Genomic DNA, 18,193 nt, shown 5'->3' on the forward strand with positions numbered 1-18,193 from the left:
GGTCAAATTGTATATCAGATCATTTAAAGGTTTTCTTTTCATATATCATAATCTGTGCACATATATATATACACGTCACCGGGGAAACCAACATACACACAAGCACAAACGTTCCCTGTCTTCATCCCTCTCTCAGGCCGCATTAAGTTATGTTATTGATTTTCACGCTTGCACCTCTAACACAATCAAATTAAATCAGAGTGATCGGAATAGAATTTCCATCACACTCAATCCACGCATGTCACTTCTCGTCCCAGCTGTACTGTTAGCAGCACACGCTGATTCCAACCAACTGTGCCGAGTCTTTGTTCATTTATCTATGCCGGCGACAGGCATAACAATTAAATGCTAGATGGCAGAAGGTACAGTTAATCTGTTTGCATTCATTAACATGATGATAGCTTCGTGTTCACCTAAACAGGTCTAGATTTCACACAGAGCAAGTCAATTGTGAGTAAACTGAGATGCGATCATCATTATTTCAGTCTACAGTGTTGCCTTGACTTAAAAGTGAATTACCAACTTATCAACCAGCAACCTTTGTTTTGTTTTTTTGCTGTGTGTTACGAGCCAAAATATGAGGTACAGTGCCATGAGATTTAAGTTACATTTGATCTGTGACCAGTGACCACGCCTTTTACAGTGCTTGATGCCGGGCCGTCACGTGAATAGTGAATCTCTGCGTATCCACGAGTTGACGAGCATTGAAATGCACTGGAGAAAACAATGGTTTAAAATATGTGAGATAAAAAAAATCCACAAATATGCAAATCCACATTGGTCGTTACAATCCCCCTACAAAAACTAATTTGTAATATTTAATGTAAAAAATAGCACTCTATAATATTGTACTTCAGAATATACAGTAATTTAATGGGCCGATATTACGCTTGTTTTATTTATTTATTTATTTACTTACGTATATATATATTTTTTTTTTATTTGGGGAGAGGGAAGTCTGGGCTTCCCTCCTAAAGCTGCTGCCCCCGCGACCCGACCGCCCGGATAAGCAGTAGATGATGGATGGATAGATGGATATTTATTTATTGACAATTTTTGTCTCTGTTGTAAAGTTAAAGCTCTAAGTCATGTAAAACAGTCAAACATTCTTCCTGTAATTCATATCTTCTTATCAGCGCTCGTATATCTCAAGTTCGAGCTTTTTTTGTTTAGTTGTGTGCTGTGATATTTTTATAATGTAAATGACATGCTTTGGCTCAATGAATGTTGGGAAACACGAAATAATATGCCTGTAGTGTTTTGTTTGTTCAACTTTTTTCACATACATACACTATCGGAGAGTTTCACATGACGCCGCTGCTTGCGCGCTTGTACAATTTGTGACCCATTTCCCTCCAGCGCGCATCCTCTGCCACTTTATGCTTCATGCATATGATATGCCTGAGTGAAGATGAAAGCAAGAGGAGGGATGAGAGAGAAGCTCCTCATACGAAGCGCAGTGGAGTTATGTAGAAACGTGGCGAGGAGGCAAAAAGCGAACTCCTTGCTAGACATCTAGTTACAGTGAAACTTCCAAGGGATGAAAAATAAGGAGATCATACACGATGGTGATTTGAGCGGTGGCTGTGTCGAATCATTTGAGTCATCAAGATGTTGAACTGCTTATAATTTGTCATTTAACTGGGCAGCACTGTGGTTAGTTAGTTATTGTGATTCACAACCTTTACTGAACCGTTAGAAACAAAAAGTGAACAGTATTGTGGTGCCTTGAGATTCAAATTATATGTTCAACAGAATATAAAGTACAGTTTTTGCATAATTCATTTCAGGGCCTTCTGGTGTGCATAACTTGGCAAACAGGAGGCAATATAAAGTCAAGCAGGCTTAAAAAAAAAAAAGAAGAAGAAGAAGACTTTCACAGTTATACTAAGGACCTCCGTAAACTGCAGTAATATTAGTCATTTTTTGCAGACTAAACAATGTATAGCTGTGAGTGCTGTTAGTTTTACTGTCTACATGTGTTGCTACACAATCCGTTGCTCAGAGCAGCAAAACACTGCCAGATAGATGCTATTTGTTAGCCGGTCTATGGCGTTTCTTATGATGATGATCTTTTGTTGGAAGGTAAACTTCAACTTGATGTCGCAATAAACAGCTTGAAACCTCTTTTTTGAAGGAATATTCCCTTTCTGCCATCTAATAGAAGACTATTTCATTGTTTCTGGTGTACTCGGATATTAGAAATGGATGGACTTTGTGCTGTTTTAGAGAGAAAGACAAAAAACGACAGTTTACCTGTATCATAACTGCTATTTTTATATCCGTCCAGCTGTCACCGATTGTTTACATCAGCGGGGCCCCGCGTGACCTTTCCCAGGATTCAGTGTGACATGTGCGCACACAGGGAATCATGGGAACAGTTCAACGTGGTCCCTAGCCCCGCAGCTCTCACCTCGGCAAATATTTACTCCTGTCGTAAATTATGGCCTCTGCGGAGGTGCGCGTATCCAGCCTTCCGACGTTACTCCAGCCAGGCCCGCTGATTCATGTTGGAAAAATCACAGTGTAGGAATGTTGTGCATTCCTACAGGGTTTCTCAGGACACTGCTGAGAGGGCAGCACGAGGCCCTGAGATAGGCTACTGAGGCGCTTGTTTGTTTTAAATTGGCTAAAACTCTGCACGGAGGAGACATTCTGGTCCCATGATGTCATCTAGAGAGGCTTCCAACTTGTAGGAAGGGTGACGCTCTTCAAACAGCCATCTGTTTCTCAGGCCTTTCTCTAGTCTCTTTCACACATACATCATCCGAATCGGAAGATGCAGATTAAGAGACAATTACTTTCAACGCGGCAGCATGGTGAGCCAGTGGTTAGCACGCCTGCCTCACAGCTCTGAGTCCAAGGATTTGAATTCCCGTCTCAGACATGCTGGGGTTTTTAAAGACTCTCAACTGAATGGTCGTTTGTGTATATGCGCCCAGTTGATGGTGTCAATTATGGTACTCCAAAAACTAGATGAAATATCATCCGGCACACTCGAAGCCTTAATGAGAACAAGCATTAAAATCCAGCTGGGATTGCCTCCATCTTACTCGTGAGCCTAATGTGGACAAGTACTGCAGAAAACGAATGGATGTTTATCAGTTTATCAATATGTGCCCTGTGATTGATTTGTGACCCATGATGTCTGGTTTTGACTGGTCAGCAAAAATATGAAATACAGGCACTGTATGGTGGAGACTGGAAAATGACACGTTGCGTTTACTACATAACTTTGCCATATAGGCTATCTACTGTACATACAGCATATACGTACAGAACATTAAATTGAAGCAAAAAAACGTGGCAATTATGTCTGTACTCTTTGTTTTATGAAGTACATATAATACAGTGTTGTCATTCTTATTCCAAAAAATGCACTGACATTTTTGTGTTTATAAGGTAGCTGTAATGGTCTATTGACATTTCCAGTCATTTCAGCGAGGAAAGATGATTTGCGATACGAGTGTTTAAAATTACAAAAGCTCTCTGAATGAATTAAACTCATATCTCAATATTCAAACACCAAAATGTTAAACCAAACCATGTAATTTAGTCAACGAATGTCCGCTACCTTAATGCTAATATATAATGAAAATCGCCATAGGCAGGCTAATGTAAATTAGCATATAATTTAAAGTAATTCCAAACCTTCAAACAAATGCTAGTTTTTCCCCACACGGACTTCACTGTTGCCTGAAATGAAAATAAGGCAAATTCTCATTTCAAGACATTTAGTGCAGATTGAACTCTTTCTTGCAGGTTTTGCCGAAATGCAACAGTTGTGCGTATCGCTTTAAAAACAACCAACAGAGAGAGAGAGAGAGAGAGAGAGAGAGAGAGAGCAAGAGCAACGAGAAAATCGTCTGCATTTCCATAGTGGGAATGTTTGTTTTTGTGGCTGCGATTGGGACCGGAGAAGTGGGAGAGTAAGCAGGAGGGGGGGATGAAGAAGAGAGGGTCACAGGGGACCATTAGCTGTGTGATACTTGCAGGGCTTTGACCTTGACGAGAGAGAAAGCACACAGGGCAGCTCTCACTGGCTCGCATCAAGAGGTGACCCCATTATTTTATTTTAGTGGTCTCCGGAGAAAATTAAAGGCTGATCATTGCCTTGGTATTGGGAGACGTTACCTGTAATGGCCCATGTGGATCTTTAAGGAGACAAGCGACACCTGTGGATGTCTCACCAGCTGTCCGGTCATGGAGGCTCTCTGGCCTGGCCCGGATGAAGCAGAATGCGCCCGGCATCAGGGTCTTCTCTGGGCCGTCGTGCATGTGCGGCGCTTTCACACTCACCTACGGCTATTACACACTCACGTGTGTGCTTCAAGGCCGCTCTACCAGGTAGGATTTACCTCGCAAGATGACAAAAAAGGGGATGTCCTTTTGATGGATTGTGCCATAACATGGTACTTCCTCTTATTGGTTGTCAGGTGCTGTCCAAAATCGGACCTCAAAGCCTACGTTTTGCTTTGTGACCAATAACTGCGACTAATACAATGTGTACTTCATAGGCTTAATGACTTAGCATACAGTATATTGACCTGTACAGGTGAAGTGGGCGCCGTCTTCCCTCCTTTTATACTATACATGACCCTTAGTAGTAGAAAAAAAATGGCCATCCTTGACCATAATCAGGGGGAAGGTTCGTCCATGGCTGATTTGCTCCATTGCCAATGAAAAAACTGTTAGCTGGAGCCAATGTGATTGTGAAAAGAACGCTGACACTATTTCATAATTCCACTATACACCAGATCAGATGTTGCTCTTCTTTTTGTTTGTCATTGTTCTGCCCAGGATGCAAAGCCACTTCCAGGAAATGTCGTTGCTAGGAAAGGGCTGGCTGCCAAGTAAGCCGGTTAGTGTTGCAATAGATATCCGAAAGGAGGACAAACACACACAAAGCTTTCATAGGCTTTCACTGTGCCTCCAGGACGCCTCAGGTCAAAATAGAGCCTTGGTCACTTTTGATAGCCTTAATGTGCTCGTTTCATTAGTTGTATTGATTTTAATGCTTAGTAAAAAATAAAAAATAAAACTTTGCTCGGTGAATCAGCAAAATGCTTCATCAGTATTCGGCAGATGAGATCTGAACTTGGACTCCGGGCTTTCATGGAGCCATTAGTATTCGCTGAATGCTTCTCCTGCCCTGTTTGCAGCTCGCACCGCCAAGATTAACCCAACAGGTCTCTCGCTAAATGCACACACCGCGCTCAAAAGCAGTGATTATCTAACCTTTGGGATCGATGGGGAAAATTGTTAGCCCAATATCATAATTGTCATCACGTCATTTTTAAACTAGTGTCACAATATCAATTTAAAAAAACACCAATATGCTTGATTATCAACTTTGCTTGTGTAGCGTAGCGTCTCAGACATCTAGGTCATGGAGCAATGGTTGAATCAAGGCAATTGGAATCTTATTTTTAGTTGTTTTTGTTTTTTCCCCCTAATATGTAGTGATGGGAAAATGAAGCTTCATGAAGCACTTGTGATATTTTTTTACTCCCCTAGATGGTGCTCTTGGTTTAAATATAAAGACTAGTGCAAAGGAAATTGATTACATTTCCACTGCATCTTTCAACCAAGAGTGGCATCTAGAGGAGTCAAAAAATATTACAAGTGCTTCATGAAGCTTCATTTTCCCATCAATACTAATATGTTCAAAGGACAGCTATGCCATTAGGCTAGAGAAATGTTTCCAAAGACTCGCTGATAATACTAATGCCAATTAAACATAAAGACTACGTGTACTTAAAAGCTGTAACGCCAAAATGATTATTTTTCTCATAGAAAAAAGTTGTAACATGAGAATAAAGTGCTATTTTTCACAAAAAAAGTTGCCATCTTATGAGAATAATGTATTTTCCAATCGTCAAGTTCCAATATTGCGATATTAATGCCAATGTGAAGTTTAACAAGGAAGGAAAGTCATATTTGAATGGGTACATTTAAAAAAAAATGCAGCTTTCTTCTACTCATTCTTTGCCTTTTATACTGAAGGATATACCTTAAAAAAATATTACTTAATTCTAAAAAAGGAAAAAAAAAAAGTTTTTTTTTGTTCTACTTTAAAGACTGCTTCGTGGGAGACTGCTATTGTGAGCACACTTGTCTGGCATGTTCATTCATTGTGTTTGCATGTGCTCCTCAGGGAGAGCAACACAATCAGAGGAAACCCAACCACACAACACACCGTCCCAAAACAATCCTCTCGTTAATGCCCCCTGCTGGTGTAGAGACGCGCTCATATGTGAAAAGCCAGCACCTGCAGACATCCTCCTCCAAAAACATGACTTTGAAGCAGTATGAACAATACATGTGACCCACACTCCCTTCGCTTGATGAGGCTCTGAAATCCAAGGTGAAGCACTTATCGGTGCAGGGGGGTTAATGGGGGGTTCGGTGTGTCAGATTGCAGGAAGGGGATATCCAAGGCTCACTGCTCTGCCTCGGAGCCTTGCTTCCTCCGACTCTGTCAATATGACACCTCGACTCACTCACTTGGTATGTTCTTTGAATGCTTTGAGTGTGTGTCAGTATGAATCATACAATAATGCCCATGTGGGTAATGTTTTTTTTTGTCTGACTGCGTTTTGCCTAGGACTAAACACCTGCAGTCTCCAGCCTTTACTAAGCATTACTCATACAGTATGCTTTTTTTTCTTTTAAACTTGACATTATGCACACGTCAAAACCTGATAATTTATATATTTTAAAAATAATCAGAACTGCCAGAGATGCCAATCAATCTATCAGTTGTCTGTTCTATTTTTGTTGTCATTATTTTCATATTAGGCTTGGATATCAATACATTTACCAAAGGGAAGGCATTTGGCCAGACTGGCAGAAGAATGGCACGAGCTTGATGTTGAACCTGTGTTATATCTTTTTGAGGAATTTTCATCACTGTCCCAATCTGGTGTCTGTCTTTGTTCTCTTTGCCAAAGTCTGGATCTGTGTGTGAGAAACTCCCACCCCCCACCCCACCATATTTTCATTTCCCAAGGTTTGGAGAGTGCAGCTTGCTCTTTGTTTCTGAACTTTCCCAGCACCCTTTTTGGGTTTTTCCTTTTTTGGATGAGGGTAATTTTCAAATTAGTTTGGAACTCGCTAGAGGCATGTTTGTTTTTTGATATGGCAGCATCGGCGCACAAACAACCGCTGTAGTGGTTAGCTGTATCTCTGGGCAGATAACGTCTTATTTGCATAGTTTGCCTGGAAAGCATTTTCACTGCTCCATCACCAACTTGTGGAGTGATTACACAGTGGTTTGGGAGTAACTTCCACTTTCCACATTCTGTCACATTACAAACGTCCGTGCTTAGAGCCTATATTTATATTATAAAACTGACCGATGGGCCAGGTTATTGGTTTAAAAAAAAAAAAAAGAGGACATTTTGTAAATGTTGTCACAATATGTCCCTGGCCTGAAGGATTTTACGTGGAAATTTTAGTTTTTAATGTCTCACATAATTTATTGTATATGTCTGGAGTGCCTGCCCATCTATCAAGTGTGAAATTAAACAATTAAACTAAGTACTGTACATATTTAGTAATCAAACTTTTTTTCAATCGTGATTATGTATTGGTGTCATTCATGCTGTTTTGGGTCTATAAGCAATGAAGCCTTACTTATCCCTCCTGGATGTGATGCATGGCCCTTAATATTCAATCTTCCATAATGGCTACAGTGGAAATCCAAAAGTCAGACAATTCCCATTATAATGACTTAATTTCCGTACAAGTGTAAAAGGGAATCAAAACAGGGTTAGAGGAATACCTGTCAAACAAAATTGTGACTTCAAGAGGTATAGATAGTTTTGCAAGCCACCGTATGTGACAAGGAACACAACGTTTCTTTCTCAGCCATCACCACAGTCTGTTGGAGGAGCTCGAATGTGTGTATGGCCAGCATTCAGCCGATTAATTACAGCGCACTTGGATTGGGGCGAACTCACGCATGGCTCACGTGCTCACCACACAGCCGCCCCGACTCTCTAATCTGATTTAAGGCCGGGCATTAGTTTTAACGAGAGCAGGATATTAGAATTTTACACTCAAAGGAAGGCAAAGGCAAGTCCCAGATGAATCACCCAAAATATATAAAGACGCTTCGTCCCTCGCCCCGTTGGGGATTATTGTGATGTTAAAGTTGATAAATGCTGTAAAATGTATCTTGCTGGCTCGCCCCAGCAGACCTCACATCATCTTTTTTGAGGTGGTCCTCCTAGGTTTAACTGCAGCATTAGTGACGGGGATAAAAGGGCTTATAATGTTTTGGGTTCAAAGGTTAGGGCCTCCAGTGTAGGATGGTAATCCAGGCGGATTATAAAGGGAATCTGGTGAATATCTGAGGAAATCCCGCTCAGGGACTTTCGGATCCTCTGTTTGCATGGATCTAATAGCCTCGCTGTGTTTACTGAACTGAGATTTACAATGTTGTACATGAGGATATGTATTATGTAGGCAACATTTATGATTATGATATAGACAAGTCAATGAGTTCTAAAACATCTGCCTCACAATTTGTGGAGTTTTCATGTTTTCCTCATGCTTGTTAGGTTCGTTAAAGGTTTATTGACCAAAGGTGTGAATGTGAGTATGAAAACTTTTTTTCTACATGTGTACTCAGAGGTGCTTCATATGGTAGCATGTCAGACACAGAATCGTCTTGAATTCTCTTCTCGAGTTTGAATTTGATTGGTTAAATCTGAACAAGAGCCACAGGGTGTGTACACTTGTGCAACCACATGATCTAATTTGTTTATTTTAACCTTAAAAGTTTGAACAGGGGTGTGCAGCCTTTGTATATCCTATGTATGTACAGGAATGTACGTATGACTGTTGGATCCATCTATCTTGTCTATCTTTATTGTCATTTGTAAAAAAAAAAATCTCCGCATAAATTCATGCTTAATAAGCACATTTTAGTCGTAATTTAATATCCTTTGTTTGACACGTGAAAAAAAAAGCTCTTTAGTCTTAATACGTCTTATCAGTTATGATTTAGCAATAAAATGTTGAGAACATGAAGACTCGATATAAAAAAAAATTATTCCCCCCTTCCCTATCGAGTGCTTCCATCTGTAGACTGAATTATTCATATACATAAATTAAATTGCACACAATGTGCAGAAATATGCAATCAGCGCGGCTGTTCACATGTAAAATCAGCTTTTTGGCATCTTTGCAGAACCGTTGCACACAGACATTCTCAACAAGTATTTCACACGGTTAACGGGGAGGAAAATCACTACAGCTCTCATGTGTAACGTGATTGATCAGGTGTTTTTATTTATTGAGCAAACTCCAATTTTTTCCACCTCAGATCCTGGACCCTGCCTGAGGCGTAAAGGCCAAATGGCGGACATTCAATACATTTACAATGACAGGGGTTCCCTTTGGAGAAGAACACAGTGCCGGCCACGCATCCTTGCCAAGGGGCTCTCCCTACAGATGAGCCGGGTCATTTTTCATTACGCCGCCTCAGTGGAATCAAGTGTGACGGTACACGGAGCCAAAGTTGTGTGAGGGAGACGATGGGGAGGGGTGTTTGCAGGTTTGAGCCTTTGGATTAGATATAATGTTTTTTTTTCTTTTTTCTTTTTTACTCGTCTGTTTGTCATTACAATGAGCAGAATGCTGGCTGACCTCTGACTTGTTCAGATTCTGAATGAGTTTTTCCCATTGAAAACAATGGAATTGAATACATTGTCCATGGTCAAACTATCTCAATCTTATACAGAGTTCATCCATCCGCCAACATATCAATGTTAGCCAACCATCGCCTGCCATGACTAGTTAGAGAATATTGTAATGTCCTCACAAGAGGTCAAAGACAGACACAGCTGCTGGTGCACTTTCAATTGCTTTATTAAACAAACCGTAAGAAAACAAATACATAATAAGTAGGGGTGGGAATCTTTGGATGTCTCACGATTCGATTCCGATTTTTGGGTGTGCGATTCGATTCAGAATTGATTTTCGATTAAGAACGGTTTTTGATTCACAATGATTTTTGCTTCAATTTATAGATGTTCAATGAATCGTAATGATCTACGCCAGTCTGACTCGCTAATGCTAATTAGTGCGCTACTCGCGGCACTTTTATCACTCAAAAGAACGGCTCCACGCTGCAAAAAAACAACTTTTATTGGAATGACTTGATCATGACTTTTTCCTTCTACTCTCTAATGTGGCTACAACTTAACAGTGTATTAGACCGCGTGGAACCACACTGCCCCTCAGTGGCCAAACCGGGTACAACATGAACAGCGCTTCCAATAAAGGCACACACAAACAAAGGGAAGACCGTATAAAACTATTTTAATAAAATAGATTTTGGGACATTTAAAATCTATTCTGAGAATCGCGATTCTCATAAGAATCGCGATTCTTATGAGAATCGATTTTTGGGCACATCCTTAGTATTAAGCGCATTCATTCATGAGCTGCCAATGGCCATAACTCACGCCGAGTAACTCAACATCTACACTAACTAACAGATTAGATTAGCCAGTTAACAGCCAACCAACTCTACACGTTTATTTGCTGGCGCCCATGCCACACCACCATTTAAAGCCATGCACACACAGTCACAGACTACAGTAGAAAGTATGACGACCCCCAAGTCGACAAAATTATATCTGTACTTACATTGTCTTGTGTTTATCAAATCATGTTTGTTTCGTTTTTTTACAATTACTTGAATAATCAATGGGATAATCGATACTAGGATATTCAATTCTAAAAATATACGACAGTGTGTAAATGTAAGAATACGTTGTCATTCAGCACGTGAAAGCATGCTCCCTTATAGCCTCAAGGCTCAACGCATATTTATACAAATGTTCACTATAATCATGACTGTAGCATTGCGTTACCATAGATTAGTGATAGACTACGGAACATTCAGATGTAGCAAAAAATTGGATTACTTTGCTATCATATAAATGAAACTTAATGGAGGACCCTCTCTTCTTTAGATTCAAACCTGTGCAAATTTGAGAAAGCTCTTAAACTAACTTCAGCATAACCTCACAATCTCCCCTCTCTTCTGTTTTGCTTTTAAAAGTCAGCCTCCGGTTCTGTCTTACCTGAGTGCTTTGCCCTTTTCATGCCTGTAAATCCAGCACCAGCCACTTATTGTTTTTATTGTAAACCTTCACTCACAGCCATCTTTAAATCCTCTTATATCACATGAGTCAGTGTGTCCTGAAGGTCAACAGAGATCTACTGAACAGGCGACAAGAACCTTCCGCAGCTCCTATTATTCTCTGAGGCATGATGGATTCCTATACTGTACTGTATGTCCTGTTCCATGCCATTTACTTACTGAATTCTGACTTCAGGTCCAACATTTTCATCGTTTTTCTCCTAATTACCAACATTTCTGGCACACTTTGAGCTTTGGGACAAATTTTGAATCAGTAAATCTTGATCAGCTTCACAAATCCACTGCTACACTGTGTTGTTACGTACGGTCACAGTCACCTTGCTCATAGCTGGGCGAGTTGGCACTCACATGCACAAATACTGTACACACTAGGGGCGTAACGAGTTTTGAAAAGCGTTCCAGCTGTTCGGTTCGACTGTTTCGGAGTTGGCACAGCAATGTACTGTAGCGCTAATGCTAGCCAGGTAGTGCTAATGCAACCATGATCATCAGCTAACAGCTATCCTTTTCCATGCTCTTTTCGCACTATTTAATTTCAATTTCATGCACTATTGGTTTTTAGAAAAAATCTAGTAACCACCCAAAAATAGGCTATATATATATATATATATAGAGAGAGAGAGAGAGAGAGAGTTTTTATTTATTTATTTATTTTATTTTTATTTTTTAAGTATGAATACAGAAGTAATGACCTTGTTTCAATTTAGTCACAAATGTTGCCATGACTGAACGTCATCTGAGCTGTTGGATGAACGTCAACATTTGATTTTTCTGCCTGTCACTACACACCACTAGCAGATATATTTCTGATAAATAAAATTGATATGAAAAATAATAATAATAATAATGTTGTGAACCTACTTTCTCTGATCATTATTTCACCTTTAACTTAAGTGCAGACGAGATAGGCTTTACAAGTTCCCTTAAAAAACAATACAACCAGGTGAAAGAGGACGTTCTGAGGAAGATAAACGACATCCCATTTTACTCTGTCAATACAGTGGTTGTATGTTGCTATAAGTGGTTTTTATTTTATTTTTATAGAGCCGGAGTCGTTTGTATTTATATTTCAGATATTTTATTGTTCTTAATTTCAATGCATATATTCACTATTCTTGAGAAGTAAATAATTGCTCATATAACAGGATGTAGGCTACTTTAATTATGTTTGCTCTAACATCATCAATATATCAAATGCATAAAGAAATATATACTATAATTTATAGTGAATCGTGATAGTGTCTGGGAAATAAATCGTCCCGAAAAAAATTGTTATCATGACGGGCCTAATCATTTCATGTGACCGAAACCAGACTCAACAAAATATTTCTTGTTCAGTCACTCTGTTTGACCCGGTCCCAAAAATCCTTTCGAACCACTCCCGCCCTCCTTTCTCAGCTCCACTCCCAAGCTGTTCTGTCTCAGAGTCCATGTTGAAAAGGCCAGAAGAGCGCACGAGCACTGCGAGACACTCACTCGACTATGGCTACAGACAGGTCTGCTTAATATTCAGCATACAGAACCATTAGAGTGTTTGGTATTCAAGCTCGTCACATAGCAGTGCATCGAGGCCACTGGAGTTGAATGTCTCCTCAGTGAGCAATGCCCTTGAGTTGGCCAAACCCTTAGACAAAAATGAAAAACAGATCAGATCAAGAATTCTCTGTGGATAGGCTCGCACGGGGTGTGTCAGTTTGAACTAAAAATGATTATAAAGCACGCCGAACCAAATAGTCCCACGTGACATCATGCGTTTCCAGCCGTGTTGGTGAGCAGAGGGTCACTGGGGTCTGCACAGATTTCTTACCGGGTAAATTATAAATGAAGAGAGGAGGTGTAAGCGGTAAGAAATCCGTCCCTTGTGAATGAGGCTCACACTCATCACCACTTCGCATCCCTGCAGCCCACCGCCACCCCCGCCCGGACTGACTTTCATTAAAGTTATGACATGACACTCAACCTGTTTGAAACTGGAATGACTAAGTCGTTTACTATAATACTTGAATAATACAAAAATTAAATGTTTCATAACAATCAGCTGGGCTGACCCGACCCCCCACCCCCACCCAGCCCCCCGCATTGATTTAAATGAAGCAACATTCAATTTGCTCCACTTAGTTTGCGCTCTCACTGCGATTGGCTGGCAACCAGTTCAGGGTGTACCCCGCCTACTGCCCGAAGCCAGCTGGGATAGGCCCAAGCGCCCCCGGCGACCCTTGTGAGGACTAGTGGTTAAGAAAATGAATGGATGAATGAATGAATTTGCTCTCTGTACAGTCCTTGTAAAGGGAAAATAAATGTGGTTGGAAATATGACACAATACGGAGAACAGTGTTTTTGACAACCCAGCAAAATTTTGATGATTAAAAAAAATCGGCAGTAGATAAAATGAGGCTTTAAAATTGCAACAAAAAAAGAAAGACAAAAAATCTAGATTTTTCATTGCTTTCAAACCACACGCTGCTCAACTGATTACTCTAAAATGGCTACGCCAGCCCGAAACCCCTGCCCCCATGCATGACTGTCACATCTGACTTTGAAAAAAAATGTTTGTCCTCGCTCTTCCACTTTTTCTTACGGGCACACACGCTGACGGTCAAATCGGCCTATGACGTGTGTACAGTCATGGGCGACAATAAGGCGCTCTAAAGTGGCCACGCCAGCGGCCTATCTCAAGTGAAGGTGAAGATGTACTTATAGGTATCCAACTGATAAGATAACCGCTGATGCGAACAAAGGCTCTCGAGTTGTTATATAGAGGGGAAGGGGCAACTCATGCCAGATTCCAAAGTGTGTCACATAGTTTTAGCCATGGTAAAAAAAAAAATAATGAAAAAATGGTGGAAAGCTCTTTTACGGTTAAGCTGCAAAATTGAGTACTACAGTTATCTTTGGCCTTGTACAGTGTAATGTATTTAGCAACAATTCTCTGAATTCATTTGACAGGTTCTATAATTGGCTATGTTTAGACTTACAGTGGGTGATTACTGATTTCATGTTTTTCTTATCCTGTTGTGTGTAGTTCCAGACGTGTCAGATTTGAGAAGAACATGGTGCCCCCCCCCCCTTTCACTCCCATGTCACATATCCCAATTGTACCACCAAAATGGTGTCACTTGAACCATATACATACTGTAAATCCAGTTTTAGCCTTTGCTGCAGGCAAGAGGCTGGTTCAACTATTACAAGCTGCATTGCAAGCCTTGGTTAAAACCAAATGTTTGGTTCACAATTAAATAATTTTCTTTTGCACTGTTTCACAGGCTACGACACCAACTAATTTATACCAAACCACTTTCTGCACTCTTCACCAAACCACAGTAACGCAGTACAGTAAACTCGTGGTAGGGCGGAGTTAGATTTGGTAGAATGGTCGATAGAGAATGCAGCGTTTCTCTGTTGACTTAGATGCACATCTGCAGTATGTGACCCAGTTCGGCCTGCCTATTCTTGGTATCCTTGAGGGCAACATTTATAGGAACTTGGTCTGATGGGACAAGTTTTATTTTTTTTCTGCACTAGCAGGAAGCATGAAGGATGTTAAGTTGTACGTCCATTATCCATTTTCTGCTCTGCTCATCATGAACAGGATTAACGGCAGGATGCTAGACTGGTTGCCAGGCAGTTGTGCAAGAATGGACCAGTTTTACAAATCAGCTATGCTTTTCAGTTGAATTTTGCAAATAGTTTTTGCCGTATTTAAAGTAGAGAACTCCACAAGGATTTATCTTGGCTGGTTGCTTTTGTCCACCCTAAAAGTTTGGCGTTTTTGCACCATAGATTGTGTCAGTGACTGGACCTCTTCCAGGACTTTCCAGGGAGAGGCCAAGTGACAATGATTAGCAGCATTTGGGTGCGTGTGGCAGATGCAAGATGAATTTGAGAATAATAATGTCACTATTTGTGCTCAGTGCCTGCCGTACAACCAGAAGTCACATTACTTATAAAAGTGGTGGTCATAATTCATCAAATCTGTCAGTTGTAAGCCAAATTGGGATTCTGGAGAATAAAAGTTTTTTTTGGGGGGTGTTGTAATGTCTGGGAATGTAACATTCAAGTAAAACAAGAAGAAAGAGTAGTCCGCTTTAGAAATATCTCCCATTTGTTTGAAGTGCCACAGCGTGTTTCTGATTTGGGGGGAAAAGAAGCAAAAAAAAAAACTTAACTAGAACCACATTTCAGCCTCAAAGTCAGTCATGGGCGCTCGGGTGGAGCTCGCAGACATACACAAAAACACACTCCCACGCACACATATACACTCACACACTTGAGCAAACAAAACAGATCGCTCCCGGTCAGTGGATTCTCAAGACATTCCTGGCTGCCTGCTTGCGTGACCCTCCCTGCACAGTCCCAACTGTGGTGCTTCACGTCCAGGAGATGCTAATATTTTATTTTCTCATCACTAGTGGTGGGAACCAAAGAAATACAAATACTCCATTACTGTATTTAAGCTGATTTTTTGCTGCTGTTGAGTGCTCACACCAACATTGAAGGAAGGTTTTAGCATATTACGTGGTATACCTTGAAACCGGCACTGGTTCATGCCTACATGTCATGTGATTTACTTGTTCTCAATATGAGGATTATATCAATTAATAAAAGAGGAAAACAATATTGTGTGTAGAGTCTTTTAAGTACAGAATTGTAAGTATTTTTGCTCATTTCGCCCAAATTCCGAAAATGTTTCGTTTTCTGTCATATATCAGTCTGAGTGAGACCATGCGTGTTTGTTTAGTCTCGTGAGATGACCGAGGTTGTGTGTGAGACTCCCCATCTTGCTTCAATTAGGATTCACGCTGGTTTGTATCCAATTGCAGACAATGTAGGTTACCTTTTGGAGTGCACGCCCATCCCCTTCTGTTCCTAATACCCGCCTTCCAGATCACTTCCCATCAGCACGTCGTTAAGACCACACCCCACCATCATAACAAGTTTCTGCCCAGATTGGTCACACCTAGTCAAGTGTTTCCCCACATTGTATTTGTTGGCAAAAATGCCTTTGAGGGTCACATAATATGTGACACATGAAAATGGCAGATGTTTGCCCTCTTAAGCAGAACACACAGAGGAACTCAAGGCAAAATATTTTTTGCACTAACATGCTCAATGTGCCCTCGCTATCCTAAACTTGGTATTCTGATTAATATTGTGTCTGTGAATAAGAATTAAAGCTGCAATATGGAACTTTTTTTCCCAAAATATCTATATAGTAGCCTTTTTATTTGACCATTTATTAATTAGTATATTAACACCTTAGCTGTTCACAATGGGTACTCCTGCAAGCCTCTGGCCAATAGTTTTCAGACTGGATTCAGGTTCGAATTTCCTGCGCTCTGTCTGTAGATGTGACGTCGTGTGTGCGTTGTGTATGTGACGACGGGTATGTGCAGTTTCATTTTTCATCAGCAGTTGGCAGTTTGAAATATTGAATATTCTACGTTCAGTCGCTTTAAATAGATTAATCCATATACTTATATGGCGCTGTTATTTTGTCCTGTACCGCCCTCTACCGTCAACTGAAATTGACATCAATGTACCTTCGGGCTCGCATTGCGAAAGTCACAGCTCACCTGTTTTCTGTGTCTGGTAACATAATGTTTGAAATGTGAGCCCGAGGGGCCTTCCACATTTTAAAAATGAAGTCTGTCAAAAAACTGTGTGTACTGTCAGTGCACTCCTCACGTGAACATTTATTCATACTTTTTTGAAGGGAAAGTGCTCAAGGTCTTCCTCTCCTAGTTATTCCCTGATCTCCTCCAATCTGTCCTTGTCAATTTCAGCCCATTCTTTCTGCCCCCTTTCTTTCCCGCTTCAGTCAAACAACCGGGGCCTTGTGACGGCAAACAGAGGAAGTAACCAATGAAGGCAGATATGTATTTGAGGGAAGAGCTAAAACGAGCAACGGGTGTTTGTGTTAAAGCCGGGGAAAGGACTCATCTGGAGATGTTTAAGTTGGACAAGGCAGTTTCCGGTGTCTGGGAGAGGCCAAAAATATCCAGAAACACAAAAATCCGGTAAGAGTGCATTGGGGAGGGGGGGGGGGGGGGTGGAAAGGTCCTTGTTGCTTCTCATGTGACCTTCCAGAATGCAGAAAAAAATGAGCGTTGGACATGCAGCAATTGTTTTGGATCAAATGGAACACAGGTTGGTGGCTCCTGTAGTGTCATCGTAACCTACAGCCTTTCTGGTCATTACAACATGTAGCAAATGGACACAGGAAACAGACAGACCAATTGCAAGTGTTGTAACTGCTCCTATGTGATTTGAGCCAATCACATTGTTTATTTAGAGCTACTTTGCGAGTTTGAGGGTAAACTGGCAATATTGTGCTTGCTCTAGTGGTTGTTAGATTGTACTGTATGTGTTTATCTATAAGCTATTTTTGTAAACGTATTTGCTGCAGCAACTCCAAATCCCCTCATTCAAGCTTGATTCTTTAATATTTAATGTTTTTATTTTTCTATTCTCAGGCACTTTAGGAGGGCGCCCTGTTTTAAAGACCGTGATTTTTAAACACAAACTTATTTGCCTTACACTTTCACATTTATGGACAATTTCGAGGCCTAATTTGAACAAATATGCATGTTTTTAGAACGTGGGAGAAAAAACTACACAAGCACAGGGACAAAATGTAAATTTGAACCCCACATTTTTGAACTATGAAGCAGACATGCTTACCACTATTCCACTGTGCTGCTCAGTAGTTCATACTGTTGAAACACTGAACTGTAGAATTGCATATTTTGAAATAAGTAACTTTCCAGAACTGCACTTTAATTCAGGTTCCCTGAAATATGATTTAAAAATGGATATACTGTTACCCTGGCAAGTTCAAAGTTCAATTACAATGAATAACATGTGCACACAATCCTGTAGGAAATTTCTATTACTCTATGAATAGTAGACAAAGAGCCGCCTACGCATACGTCTCAGAGGCAGGGTCTATTTTTGGTACCAAAAACTGGAGCTGTTTGTGTTATGTTAACAACTTTGTGGTTTTGACAGCTG

General features: G+C 40.5%; 1 protein-coding gene across 11 annotated transcripts in view; it reads left to right on the forward strand.

The window, feature by feature from the left end:
* Positions 1 to 18,193, forward strand: part of frmd4a (FERM domain containing 4A) — a 132,306-nt gene that overhangs the window by 67,018 nt on the left and 47,095 nt on the right. The window contains exons 1-2 of one of the 11 annotated variants that reach the window (XM_086074275.1): positions 3,977 to 4,056; positions 4,162 to 4,347. The exons of 6 other annotated variants lie outside the window; for them this stretch is intronic. In XM_086074275.1, coding sequence (XP_085930401.1) covers positions 4,204 to 4,347 — 144 coding nt within the window. In that variant the 5' untranslated portion in view covers positions 3,977 to 4,056; positions 4,162 to 4,203. Of the gene's footprint in view, positions 1 to 3,971; positions 4,348 to 18,193 lie in introns of those variants that run through there. 4 more of the 11 variants (XM_086074271.1, XM_086074283.1, XM_086074270.1 and 1 more) reach the window with 4 other exon arrangements.

Source organism: Leptonotus elevatus, chromosome 4 (genome assembly GCF_054856555.1).
Source record: "Leptonotus elevatus isolate MCC_2025b chromosome 4, RoL_Lele_1.0, whole genome shotgun sequence".
In the NCBI taxonomy this organism is placed as follows: domain Eukaryota; kingdom Metazoa; phylum Chordata; class Actinopteri; order Syngnathiformes; family Syngnathidae; genus Leptonotus; species Leptonotus elevatus.